This window comes from Marmota flaviventris, chromosome 17, assembly GCF_047511675.1.
Source record: "Marmota flaviventris isolate mMarFla1 chromosome 17, mMarFla1.hap1, whole genome shotgun sequence".
Lineage (NCBI taxonomy): Eukaryota > Metazoa > Chordata > Mammalia > Rodentia > Sciuridae > Marmota > Marmota flaviventris.
This window is the reverse complement of record NC_092514.1, coordinates 33,981,040-33,995,798: the sequence shown is the minus strand read 5'-3', so window position 1 is coordinate 33,995,798 and position 14,759 is coordinate 33,981,040. Positions and strand designations below refer to the sequence as shown.

The 14,759-nt window shown below is 35.5% G+C and overlaps 1 protein-coding gene across 5 annotated transcripts in view; it reads right to left on the bottom strand.

Moving 5' to 3' along the window:
- Positions 1 to 14,759, bottom strand: part of Ssh2 (slingshot protein phosphatase 2) — a 267,844-nt gene that overhangs the window by 48,851 nt on the left and 204,234 nt on the right. For 4 of the 5 annotated variants that reach the window (XM_071603876.1, XM_071603877.1, XM_071603874.1 and 1 more), the window contains 3 exons: positions 8,010 to 8,131; positions 2,797 to 2,865; positions 2,038 to 2,103 (listed from right to left, as the gene is read on the bottom strand). In XM_071603876.1, the coding sequence (XP_071459977.1) occupies positions 2,038 to 2,103; positions 2,797 to 2,865; positions 8,010 to 8,131 (257 nt within the window). The remainder of the gene's footprint in view (positions 1 to 2,037; positions 2,104 to 2,796; positions 2,866 to 8,009; positions 8,132 to 14,759) is intronic. The other variant, XM_071603875.1, reaches the window with a different exon arrangement.

The following is a 14,759-nucleotide window of genomic DNA, read 5'->3' as shown; positions in this document are numbered from 1 at the left end:
CAGCATACATTTCCCCATGGTTCCTGGAGGCTTCACAGAGATCACATACATAGATGTCCCTAAGCCATGAGGACATCCCTTCAATATCCAGAAAGTACTTATTTAATGATGTTTTATCATTTATGGTGATTTGGTCTCCTAGTTTTTAAAAACCATTTATTCATACACATGAAATACCTTCTAAGAACAGCTTTGGTTATTCTTTTTTTGGTACTGGGGATTGAACCCAGGGGCACTTAACCACTGAGTCACATCCCTAACCTTTTTTATTTTTGAGACAGGTCTTGCTAATTGCTTAGGGCCTCACTAAATTGCTGAGGCTGGGCTGGAACTTTTGATCCTCCTGCCTTAGTCACCAAAACTGCTAGGATTATAGGCATATGCCACTGGGCCTGGCTCAGATTTGAACTTTGGTTAGTCTGAGACTTCTGATTCTGAACTCCCATGAAGGGTAAACAAAACTGAAAAGTATTTTTTGGTTATATGCTTGGGAAGAACGTAAGTCAGAATTGGCAGAAAGTAAGTTACACAGGAACAAAGACCTTTCAATGTTTTGTTTATTGATGTATTTGAAGTACCTAAAAGAAGGCTCAGCTCATTGCTGGAGCTCAATTAGTATCTGTCAAATAAAATGTCTTAATGCTATAAATTAATGTCTCTCTCCTAAAGGACAGTTATATAAAACTCTGTGGTCAGTCTGTTTACATCTTTATCTTAAAAATGCCTTTTAATTTATTTTTCATACCATTTATCCTTTAATTTATAGCCTTTATCAACATCTTTCCATATCAATATTCTTTTTTTAAAAATATTTTTTTTAGTTGTAGGTGGACACAATATCTTAATTTTATTTGTTTATTTTTATGTGGTGCCAAGAATCAAACCCAGTGCCTCATGCATGCTAGGCAAGTGCTCTACCACTGAGCCACAACTCCAACCCCTCAATATTCTTAAGTTAGATCATTTTCTATGGCTGCATAATATTCAATAACATATGTATCATAAATTAACTGATCTTTATTTTTCATTTAAATTGTTTTCTATTTTTTGCTATTATTAGAACATCAACAATCATTCTTATATAAATCTTTGCACACACCCATAGTTATTACTGCAGAGTAAATTCTTAGTAGAATTCCTAGGTCAAAGGGCATGCAAAATGATAAGGCACATTGGCAAATCACTCTTCAGAAAGGTTTTCCCAGTTTATTCTTCTATCAATAGCATATGATTGTCTATTCCTTAAATCCTTGTCAATTCCATATTATATAAATTAAAATTTTTTAATAGTCCATTTTTATTAAAGATTGTTGTTTAAAAATAAAGTTGCAGAATCTTTAAAAATGTGTTCTATTACTCAAAGTAAGCCAAATTCTTAGAGAATTTGTTTTATTATATAGATTCAAAGGTAGGGGCCAGTTTAGTGTGATATACAGGATAATTAATGTTTTCTTCCTCTAGGAAATACAAGCTAACACAGTGAGGAATAGTCAGTCTACTTCAGAACATCAAAGCTTGATGTAAGGTTATTACTTGAATTAAGACTGCTTTGTAGTCCTTCCCAAAATATACCTAAAAATACCTCATTTATGGTCCCTATCTCTCTATTTATTTATTTTTGGTACTAGGGAGCTAATACATAGCAGTAAGGTGTTCTAGACTTGGCTCTTAAGACTGCTAAGTAACTTAGTCAATGTGTTCCTATAAAACTCAGTTTTAATCTGCTGTATTTGATCCACTGTCTCCACCAGAGCCTAAGAATACCTCTAGATTTCACTTGTAGACCAATGCTCAAGGCCTTCCATTGTGACAATTTAAAAATTGCACTTTTAGGTCATCTTTAACTGTGATGGCCAAACCGATGACAAAAATCCTAAACAAACAAAGCACACAGCATTTTAACAGTAAATTGGACCTTTCAAATATTACTTCTCACAAAGTATTACTCTAATAACATATTTTAAAACACTTATAGAATAGCAAAAAAAAAAAAAAAAAAAAAAACACTTTTTGTAGAGGTATTAAAAGTCATCTTACCACATTGCCTGCACAGATACAGGTTTGAATATGTGAACTCTATTATCTGTTGACACGCTGAACCCACTAAGGACAAAAGAGAATAAAACAAAAATTCACAAATAAGGGTAAATTAGTTCAGTTTTGAGTTTTCAAGCCTATTTTCTGGGCTAGCAATAGCTGGTTCAATAGAAGGAATTACCAAGTACATCACTTAGTAGTTAACTAAGGCTTGACTGAAAAGCTTCAATAAACTGGTAGGCAATTAAAAGTTTCCCAGTTGTAGATATGATCAAACTCTTCTTCTGTATATTTCCATTTGGAAGTCTTCTGGGTTGTTAGCAAACCTGACCCTGGTTTTATAAACTGGAGCAAACATCTTAGGCTCTTGGGGACACATTCTAAAGACACCAGAAGGTGGGGGTTGGAAGGGTCAGTGGAAGGAACTGGCACAGGAAAGAGTTATACTGTAGGCTGACAGCTGGCAGAGGCTGCAAGAGGTTATTTGAAACAGAACATATCCTCTGGGAGGGCATTGCAATAGCCTACAAGCTCAGATTAAAGAGTGAGCAATAAACTACTCTTTCTTTATCTGGCTGACTATGGTAGGAATAAGTAAGAAACTGGAAAGTTGTATTTTTACTTCACTTTACAAAACAGGAATTTAAAAGCACCTACTGAGCTACTGACATGTTTGTTCAGTCGGGCATACTGGGCCTCCCACTCAGTTGACTAGTTCACTTAGCTTTCTGAAGGAAAATTAAAAGGGAAAGCACTTACCCATCACCATCCAAATGAATTAGGGTGTCACTCCAGAGAGGCAGGACTAAGCCCATGGTACAAGTGCTACTGCAAGACAAGAAGCAGTCCATAAATTATTTCCTGCTATTTGGGAAGCTATCTTTGTTTATTAACTCTCTTAACACAAAACATAAACTCCTAAGCTCTAAATTTTGGCACGAGTGTTAAAATTTCTATCGTATTATTATTAAAATTTCTACATATCAAAATGTAATTAATAAAGATTTGTGTTCAAATTAGAAAAAAATAAACAACACAACTTAATAAAATAGTACTTGGTATCTGTGTACTGAACTACCATGGACAAACGCCAACAATCGTAAAAGGATAGCCCTAGAATTTTGGGCCCTGGGGATGTTGCTCAGTGGTAGAGTGCTTGCCTAGCTAGCAAGGTTGAGGTCCTGAGTTTGATCCAGAACACTGAAAAACAAATAATAAAAACCCAAATAAAACACAATTTCAATTACATCCTAGTCCAAGAAGGAAACCAGGCTTTAAGTGAATGGTATAGGAAGCCATGGATTCCCAACTGACTATGTGCTCTATCCCATCCCTTCTCTGGACAACTGTTACCTACGCCAGACTTTTGTCACTTTATCTCAAGACTGTCCCAACAGTTTTCTATTCTTTTAAAGGCTCCTGTACCTGATCCCTCCCAATATATCTAGAGAGGCAGCATGATGTAGTAGAAAGAACACTGAATGTGGGAGGTGAACAACGCAGTGTAGTTAAGAGCATGGGCTCTGGTACTAACTGTATAACCTCAGGCTAATGATTTTATTGTTTTGTGTCCAAGTCTCTTCACCTGTAAATCTGAGATAAAAATACTTTCATCATTGACTGTTTTAAGATTAAATTAGATAAACAAAAAATGCAAGCAAGAATACCTAAAACACAATAATTTCTACTTACTAAGTATCTACTGTGACAAAATACCTCGATTTGATCTCCTTCAAAATTATAACTCCCTCTGACAAGTTGTTTCACCTCTTTCAGCCTTCAACTTATTCATCTTTAAATGCAGGTAACAAACTAAACTTTTATACAGTTAAAGATTTAAAACATGTAAAGTAATACGATACATGTGAACATACTATCCTATAAGACAAATGTTGAATATGAATCTATGGTAGATGCTCTACTATATCTGAAAGTGATACAGGGGGGTATTGAACAGCATTGTGTAAATGATTTAAAAACAACAGAAGAATACTGAGGTCAAATTTTTGGAATTACTATATGGCTAAAGAAGGCTTGCCTCTAGCTGGGCTGTTTGCTATACTCGCTGGCCCTGTTACTCAAAATCCTATTAGTGATTCTAGAGCTTCAGACAGTCAAATCAAGACTGAAATAGCTTGTCTGCATTGGAACCCTTGGTCTGAACACCAGAGGTGCAGCTATCATGAAGGAAATAGATATCTTTTTGTTGAGTAGATGAGTGAGCACATGAAAATTTGTTTTGAAATAGTTTCCTAAGGTAGAATGGGGTTACTTTTTAAATAGTTTTTTTTGTTTTTTATTTAGTGAGTGCTTAGCTAGGTTCCTAGCAACAAAACAAATTTGGAGGATAAATATAAAGCCAGTGACAAATCTAGAAATTAAGTGACTACAGGAGCTCCAGGAGTATGACCTATGAACTGGTGATCAAATAGCAGTCAACCTTTTGACAAGTAACAATGATATGTAGGAATCAACATCACATTTTCAGCTGGTATTCAGGTTCGAGTGTTTTGTTTTTAAAATATTAAGTAGCAGTTTTCCCACACAACTGAAAGGATAAGCCTGAATTAGGCACAACTGATTGTGTGTGTGTGTGTGTGTGTGTGTGTGTGTATTTTGCAATGCTGGGGACTGATCCAGGGCCTCACACATGCCAGGTAAGCACACTACTGCTAGAAGACAACTTCAGCCCTTTTTAAAAATCTCCTTTTTGAGACAGCTAAGTTGCTGAGACTGGACTCAAACTTGCATTCATCCTGCCTTAGCCTTCCAAATTGCTTGATATTATAGGCATGCACCACTACAGCTGCCTCACACCTGGTATATTTACATAGTTTACCTGAGTCTCATGAGATTTTTCTCCACTAAAGTACAGTTATTTATTTTAGTAGATACTCATCCCATTCAACAAACATTTCAAGATATTATGGATACAAAGATTTAAAACTGAAATTAGACAACAGAAGCTTTATTAGTTTATAACTTGAAATACACATGGTATACTTTAGAAACCAAAGTTATGATGTATATTTTAAAAATTTATTACTTAAAAAATACAGGATAATACTTAAGATGGGCTAAAGAAACGGTGACAAACATTTTAAGAACTATTTATACTTGTTATAAACAATCTGGGTTCTATTTTGGTTTAATATAATTTTGAAACATTAACCTATGATGTTCTAAGATATGAAATGATACAAATTCCTTTAATAGCAATTAAGATAGAAATGACATTTGATTACCTGATCACAAGAATTCTGAAGTAGGCAGCATTTCTCTTACTGTATAAGAGGTTCACTTGAGCAGAAGATGTATGGGAATTTCATAATGTCAAGTTTATCAAACAGAATGAAAATCAGTTTCTAACTTTTCATGTCCCATTTTGTCTTCTACAAACTAAAATTTCCTTTTGTTAATGGCAATTGTTAGATGTAATTCAGACAAGACTATTACAGCAGATAGATGTGGTTCACTGAGTAATAGTTATTGGGCCTCCTTTAGCATTCTTTCTGAAAAGTTTAGGACAAAATGAAAGAGATTGCTAAACATCTGATTGCTCACACTTGGGGTCAGGAAAATCTGCATTTACTGCTTTCTCTCTCTAGGGGAAGACTCAATTGAAGTATCCATGCAGCTCTAGCGCCTGTTGCATGGGGTTTCTAAGAGAAAGGTCAGGGACACCTGAACAAAAGGAAATATGAGATAGTGCAGCACTGTCCAACTGCACTTTCTGAAATAATTCAAACATTCTATACACGCACTGTCCCATATGGGAACCGCTAGCTACATAAGACTATTGAGTACTTGAAATATGGCTAGTTATGACACAGAAACTGAAATTTTATTTATTTATGTAATATCATTTCAGTTTTGAGTTACAGATGGACAAATATCTTTATTTTATTTATTTCTATATGGTGCTGAGGATTGAACCCAGTGTCTCACACATGAGAAGCAAGCTCTGCACCACTGAGCTACAACCCCAATGCTTATTTTATTTTTTATTTATTTAAATTGCCACAGATGGTTAGTGCTCACAGTACAGATCTATAGAGACAAAAAACAAAACCAGAAGTCCTAAAACCCTAATGAATGTAGACAATGTGAACGCTCTTACAGAAAAGTAGTTACTTAAAAATTTATTAGGGCTGGGTACAGTGGGGCATGCCTGTAATCCCAGCAGCTGGAGAGGCTAAGACAAGAGGATTGGAGTTCAAGGCCAGTCTCAGAAATTTAGCAAGGCTCAAAGAAAATTAGTGAGACCCTGTCTCAAATTAAAAAACAAAAAGGGGGCTGGGGATGTGGTTCAGTGGTTTAGTGCCCCTGGGTTCAATTCCCTATACCAAAAAATAAAGAAAAAAAATTTAAGGTAACACCAGAAATTGAAACTGCAGGAGAAAGCCTAAATATGTTTACAAGCCTATGTAAATTCAAAGCATACAATTAAATGCTGTTAAGTGGTATATGCTAACAATTCTAGACTTGTGATCCCTATGAATCAACAAGTCATTTTCAGGATGATTTCTATGTACAAGCTCAACATTGGTTTGTGAAATTAGTGATTTCCCTCCAACCCTCCCCAATATAAGGACAATAGGAATCACTTCTATTCTTCTCACTTTGTGGCTAAATTTCCCCAGCCTGGGTCACACCCCTAGCTATTCTACAGTTCCATTCTAGTCCTGAACCAGGAAGTCAATGCTTTGAGACATCTGGCAGGATTTCCTGAAGCTTATTATCTCAGAGTGTATAGAGATCTGCTTAGCAGCTGCATTCCACAATCTTCCCAAGGTTCCTCCAGAAAAAAAGTGTGAAAATAAAAAAGCCTCAAACCTTTTGGACACAAAAAAGCCAAGCTCTGTGTTAATCACAGAATGTGAAGTACAGCTAACTCCAAAGTTGCATTATTTATTTTTTTGGGGGAATACCGGGGATTGAACTCAGGGGAACTCGACCACTCCTGAGCCACTGGGATTACAGGTGTGCACCACCATTCCCAGCCTTATTGGATTATTATAAAAGGTTCTGCTTTGAGTTTAAGAAACCATTTTCTCTCCTTTAACTTTGATGAAGAAAAAGGTAGGCATACAATTTGCTAAATGTAATATTTAAGACCATGGATAAATTCACGAGACTGGATCTCTTTAAACCCATGATCTCTGGTACATTACCACAAAGGACATGTGTCCTACAATCACCAAACACATTTAGGAAGCTTTGTTCTGCAGTTTTAACTTTTGGTGTTACCTAAAAAACAGATCTTTCAGTAACTATTGTTCTGTGAGAAAGCCTACCTTGTCTACATTCATTAGGATTTTAGAATCTCAGTTTTGGTTTTTATTCTCTAGATTTGTCCTTTCTAATACAGTTGCCACTAACTACATGTGGCTATTTAAATAAACAAAAAATAAAATACAATGATGATACATCATTAAATAAAGTTAAAATTTCAGTTTCTCCGTCAATAAAGTAGATGGCCATGAAAAAGCAGCTTTTCTTTTGAAGAGATAAATTTAATCATTTGCTTTATAGCATTACTACTTAAAGATAAGAGAAAGGTAAGGAATAAGTGATAAATTAGAAATGTACAACCAAACACATTCACTAAACATGCCTGTCTCTCAAGACTTGCTAAGATGCTTTCGTATTCTTTTATTTTATGCCTTGAACTTTAAGATATTTTTGTGATAGCTCAAAAGGTAACTAGAGAGCTGGTGGCGGGTGGTATACACCTGTAATCCCAGCGATTTGGGAGGGTGAGGCAGGAGGATTGAAAGTTCAAAGTCAGTCTCAATAACTTAGTGAGACCCTTTCTCAAAATAAAAAATAAAAAGGATTGGAGATGTAGTTCAGTGGTTAAGCATCTCTGGGTTCAATCCCTATTCCAAAAGGGGCGGCAGTGGGGGGAGTACAGGAACAGGTTATTTAAAAAGGAGTTTTTCACATCCCCTTTTTTTGTGGTACCATACCTGTCATTAGAAGAAAAATCCATTCCTAGGACGATGCTTTCTTCAGTATCTTGTCTACCATTAGTTGAAACTACTACCATATAGCGTGTTCGATTCTGGTAAGTACTTTCCAGTCTTACAGCCTGGTGGTTAATAGATAACAAAAAAAAAAATGAGATTTAGAAGAGGAAATTTTAGATCATTTAACTCTTCTGCATCAGCATCTTAAAGCATACCAATGGAGGCAGCAGAACAACTAGTTAGGAGACCTAATTCAAATCTCAACTCATGATAGTCATAAAACCTTTGGTAAGTTGCTAAATTAATTGGAGGGAGATATAATAATACTTACCTATTAGGTTTCAAGAATCTTACAAAATAATACATGTAAAGCATAGTGCCTGGCATATAGCAAGAGATCAATAAATTTCTGCTATTAGTATAATATATAATAATAGTTGCCAGAGAAATGTTCAAAAGATGGAAGAGGGGAGAATGAGGAATATGAATGTGAATACTGGTCTCATAGATGTAATTTCTACAAATAATTATAATATGAAGCAAACTACTAGCATTATCCAAGGGGTTACTTACTATGCTTTATTAAAGTTTTGCACATTTATAAAGTACAAGATATTCTTCTTTAGTTTCAATAGTAATTAAAGGAGATTCCTTTTTCAGAAGCTTCTCAAATTATTTTTCATCAAAAGTTTTCATCGCTTTTTAATTTTTAATTTTTTGGCATCAGGGATTGAACCCAAGAGCACTTAATCACTGAGCCTGATCCCTGATCCCCAGCCCTTTTTTGTATTTTATTTAGAGACAGGGTCCCGCTTAGTAGGGCCTCACTAAGTTGCTTAGGGCCTCACTAAGTTGCTGAGGCTGATTTTGAACTCGAGATCCCCCTGCCTCAGTCTCCCCAATTGTTGGGATTACAGGTGTGAGCCACCGTGCCCGGCTTAGCTCTTTGCTTATTTTTTAAAGGGGCTTCCAAGAAATGTGAATAGACAGGATCTTAGATGAAATTAGGATTTACTGTTGGTGTAATGATGGTACTGTGGTTACTATACCTTTATACTTGAGTATCTGCAATGAAATGACAGTGTCTGAGCTTTACTTTAAAATGTTCTGATGAGAAAAGAAAGAAAAAAGGTGAGGAGATAGATGAAAGAATTCAGGCAAAATGTTGACCGAGTTTTTAAAGCTGAGTACTGAGTACATAAAGATATGTTTTCTACTTTGATATGTTTGGAAATTTTCTTAATAAGATGTTCAAAAAGATACTGAATAACCTTAAAAAATAAGGTAAAAGCCAGACATGATAGCACATGCTTGTAATCCCAGAGACTCAGGAGGCTGAGGCAGGATGATTTCAAGTTCGAAGCCAGCTTCAGCAAATTAGTGAGACCCTGTCTTAAAATTAAAAAAATAAAAAATAAAAAGGACTGGGGATGTAGGTCAGTAGTAAAGTACCCTGGGGTTTAATCCCCAGTTCTTCCTCTCCAAAAAAAAAAAAAAGAAAAGAAAATGTCTTCTAGGCAACACTCATTTGAAATATTTACAATACACACATTGTGTATACAACAGTTCAAGGGCTGAAGAATCAATGATGGAAAAGAGAGATGTATTCTCTTCCCTCACGTAATGAATAGTCATTCTACTCTTTTTGTTATCTGTTGTTAATAGTAGTAATAGTAGTAGTAGTAATACAGATCATTTGAAGCAAGGAAAATGTACTCTGAAGGCAATTTCACCTGTATAAGCCCCTGTACCTCTTTTCAGAAGAGAAACAGTAAGTTCTGATCCATTAGTTGGCTCAAGATAGTTGTTAAAAATTCGACAGAAATTTCTATTGGAATTCTTTTAGTACTGCTCTTCTTAGAGTCTTTCTCCTTAACTAGGTCACCATTCTAAGGTCAGGCAAAGAGAAAAACCCATAACTACACAGCTCAAGTGATCTATTTAGCAAGGCAGAGGTGAGACTCCCTTGGCTATCTTTGTGTCTCTATTCTGATATTCCTAGGAAAAGTTAGGGAAGTACAAGCAGCATAAGTGGCCACATTAAGGCCTATTTCTAATAAAAGCTGATATAATAAGAATATAAGGCTCATTACTCTGATGCCAAATGTAGAAGACAACTGTACTGCTGACTTTATGCTGCATGATGAATAGAGCATTCAAAACCAAATTAACTCATGAGAAGCTAAGAGAAACTAAAATTTAAATGGACTAAGATCTAGATCCAGTTGGTTGAAATAATAGGAGGAGCAGTAAACACACAGAGCTATAATAGCAGTGGCACTCAGCACTGACTGACTGTAGAAATACTCTAAAACATGTTAAATTAACCAGAAAACTTGGTACAGGTAAACTAGAATTTCTTATAAACAAGACTTCAGATATTGTTATATATTTAACCTTGGGCATGCCTTGGCAAGCTCTGAGCTGTTCGGTTTCTTGCATGTGTTAGAGGCTCTTTTATTCTCTGTCAAGGCTCTAAGAATTTCTGGCAAGACTCAAATACAAATGGCATGGGAACAAATGAACTGTGTTTCTGACAAATTATCTACAGTTACTATATCAATTAGTGGCAATTGATTGGCCAAGTCAAAGCTGATAAAAGGAAAAAAATAATCTTCATAAATATTACATATAAAGTAAGTTATCAGGTTAAGTCGGGAAGAGTTTTTTGGTAAGAGAGATACAGTACAAACATTAGCTGTCTCTTGTTAAAAGTATTTATATCTGTCTATCTATCTGTCTTACAGTATGGAGGGACTAAACCCAGGGGTGCTTTACTACTGAGGGCCTCAAACTTGTGATCCTCCTGCCTCAGCCTCCTGAGTCTCTGGGATTACAGGCATGCACCACTATGCTCAGTTATTTATTTTTTTATTTCTAATATCAAGTGCCATTTCAAATGCTTTTTGAGGGGCTAGGGGTTACTGGGGATTGAACTCAGGGGTACTCAACCACAAAGACACATTCTCAGCTCTATTTTTGTATTTTATTTAGGGACAGGGTCTCACTGAGTTGCTTAGCACCTCGCTTTTTGCTGAGGCTGGCTTTGAACTCACGACCCTCCTGTCTCAGCCTCCCGAGCCACTGAGATTATAGGTGTGTATCACTGTGCCCAATTAAGTGCCATTTCAAATGTTTGACTCTCTGTTGCTTAATCTAATTATAACAGAAAACCTAAAACATCACAGGAAAGGACCTAGCCATCTCACACTGACTTATGCTTGAATTACAGGCACATCTTAGATCCATTCAATTTTAAATATCTTATGTGGAAGAATAGCACCTGAGCATTCTTGGAATTTGATCACAGGCCTCTAATAATATCTAAAGAAACATTATAAATGCTGTAATGTATAGTTAATAAATTTTTACTAAAAAGAAGTGAAACTTTAGTTAGGAGGTCAGAAGTCATGACATTAATTCTAAGTCAAAGAATAAGATGAAATATTCAAAAAACAAACAAAAACAACAAACTCTAAAATGTCACAGGTTAGAATGACACTTTAAAATTTTCTTTTAAGCTTCAAGATCCTAGGTTGAAGAATTAAATAAAATTCTATGGGCCATAAGCATAAAGAAACATCTAATATGCCCCCCTCCACACTGTTTAAGGTTTCTGAAAGAAACTTTAAAACTCCCCTTTGTTGGGGAGATTAGTGAAAAAAAAATCTAATTTATCAAGTCAATCAGAGAAATGAACTTTAAAGTGGCAGTTTGTATATAATATCCTACTACTGAAAATTGCAGCATTTACAATGTTTCGTCAGTCCCTAGTACTTAGAAATAAAATGACTGGGATAGGACAAATGAGATGCATTTAATTAACAAAATAAAATTCTCATTGAAAAGAATACTAAAATCCTTTCTAATTTTCCAAACCAAACAATTATCCCTGATTTTAAAATATGACAGCAATAGCACAATTGAGGTAATGATTTCAAGAAAGTTCATTTATTGCCTAACTTTGAAATTCCAATTCCAAGTTTCAGTGAACTGATCCAGCAATATTAGGACTGAAGTAAGTCTGAGAAGTTATCTCCTGCCCCTACTTATTCCTAAAGATGAGCACCCAATCTATTTTTAAAGCTCATCTTTCAAATAATGTTAAAACTTCCCTTAGTATTTAATTTTTATTAAAGGCTTAAGCTAAGTATAAGCAGTTTAGAGTCCACCTGGTCCAAGAGTTTATCTCATTAGTATTATCTAATACCCAGAAATAGTCTTTCTTGGGCTTACACTGCACCTTTGCCTTTAATTTCTTTTCACCAAGAGTCTTACATCATGCCCCTGCATGCAATGTTTATCTTTAATGAAGCCACATTATGAAGACCCAATGTCTAGACAGGCAACTCACCCAATTCATCAGAGAGAAAGGTTTCAAAAGTATGTAAATATTAAGTTCTAGCCAAAAGAGCAAAACAAAGTCAATAGCTAAGATTAAAATAGACTTCAGATGTGACCCAAATAAATTAAACAATACTGTCTTAAAAAGAAATAGGTTAGAATTTGAGGAAGTCTCTAGGTTTCTTAAATTAAAAAATAATCCATAAGTAATATTTTGTGTAGTCATTAAAAGCCATGATTTAAGAGTTAGGGGTATGGCTCAGTGGTAATGCATTTGCCTAGCATGCACAAGGTCCTATGTTCAATGTTGAGCACCACCAAACCACCACTTCCATAATTTATTCACTGATATGGAAAGATATTCATGACAAACTGTGAATAAAGAAAAAAGCAGGTTAGAAAATAGTATTTATCTTATTTTTGTATTTAAAACTAAAACCAAAACCAAACCAAACAAAAATCCCAAAACCAAACAGCACTGGGTGAGGTGGCACATGCCTGTAATCCCAGAGACTTGGGAGGCTGAGGCAGCAGGATCAAAAATTCAAGGTCAGCCCGGGCAATTTAGCAAGACTTCATACTAAAATAAAAAGGGTTGAGGATGTAGCTCAGTGGTAGAGTGGCCCTGGGTTTGGTCCTCAGTATCACAAACAAAAAACAGCAATGTGCTCCCTTGCATGTTCAACTTATTGTGCTCTCTCTTTGCCCCTTTCATTAAAAAAGATCAAAAAAAGACTGAAAGGAAGCTGGGCATGTTGGCCCACATCTATAATTCCAGCTACTAGGGAGGCAGAAGCATGAGGATCTTAAGTTTGAGGTCATCCTCGGCAACTTAGTGAGACCTCGTATCAAAATAAAAATTAAAAAGGGCTGGGGATGTAGCTCAGTGGGGTTCAATCCCCAGTATTATCAAAAACCAAAACCAAAAACAAACAACAAAATCTTGAAGGATACTTATCCAAATTGCTAAGAATGATTTTCCCAGAGTATATGTTTTTTCAGGACATGGTGATTTCATGTTTACATCTTTCTGAATGATTTGATTTAGGGGAAAATCAATAACAACAACAAAAAACCACATTATATTCTTAGCAAAAAATCAATTCAGGGGCTGGATAAGGCTGGCTCAGTGGTAGAGCACTTGCCTGGCATCTTTGATAATGTGTAAGTGTACTATAAAGAGACTTCCTTATTTTACCAGCTACAGTTTTCCTAAGTACTAAAGTTAGTGCTCAATACCTGTATTTGGAACACAAAGCTTCCCAGGAAGAAAATATTGGTTTTATCTTATTTCAGTGCTTAAGAAAAATGTGGGGTTTGGTAGGGTTATTTACAAAATAATAGTAAAGGCAGGACTTTCAGTTGACTATCAAACTTTTAACCTTATGCACAAGCCCTGAGATAAGAGTTTCAACATTCTAAATTTAACTCAAAACAAAAGCCTTTGCTTTAAGTCTACAAATGCTCCTTTCAGTTAGAAAAGTGCTAATTTGTTCAAAATAATACAATGCACTCTCTCATTTTCTTGAAGATGACTCACTCAATAATCTGAAACATAATGACTATGTGTTTGTAACAATTCAAAACAACTGTAAAATGGCTTGTCATTTGAATTCTGAATTAATTTACAGGCAGTTACATTTTCTGAGTTTATATTTTATAAATGTAAGGCAGTTGCAGCTGTATATTTTAGTAGGAAAAGAGAAGATTTAATTGTCAACTATGCCTTACTGACCGCATCCTTCATGCTCTCCCAAGTCTCTGTGGTTAAATTATTTTACTATTTAGAGGTGTAAACCAAAGTTCAAAAAGTTCTCAATAAGAAAAAGATAAAATGAATGATGATAAGACCTCAGCTTTAGCTTTATCAAACCATCCAATATTTGGAGGCTATCAGCAAGTATCTACTGAGTATCCTGTGTATGCAAGGGACTACTGCTATTGGTTTTAGTTGAGTTGTACTAAAGTGTGATTTCTGGACCAGCAGCATCAGCACTATTTGGAAACTTGCTAAAAATATGGATTATTACTATCTTCTTCTAACCAAATGCTGGGAGTAGAACCAGCAATTGGTGTTTTAAGAAAGCTTTCTAGGTGATTCTGATCTGTTTTAAAGTTTGAGAATCACTGCTTTAGAATATTAATGTTGTAAGAGCTGCACCTCTCTGGGCATGGTAGCATATATGCCTGTAATCCCAATGACTTGAGAGGCTGAGGCAGCATAATTGCAAGTTTGAGGCCAGCCTCAGCAATTTAGCAAGGCCCTATCTCAAAGTAAAAAATAAAAAGGGCTTGGAATGTAGTTCAGTGGTTAAGTGTCCCTGAATTCAATCCCCAGGACAAAAAAGAAAAAGAAAAAGAAAAGAAAAGGTGCTGTACCCGCTTTCCCCCAATCTCATTCAGTTA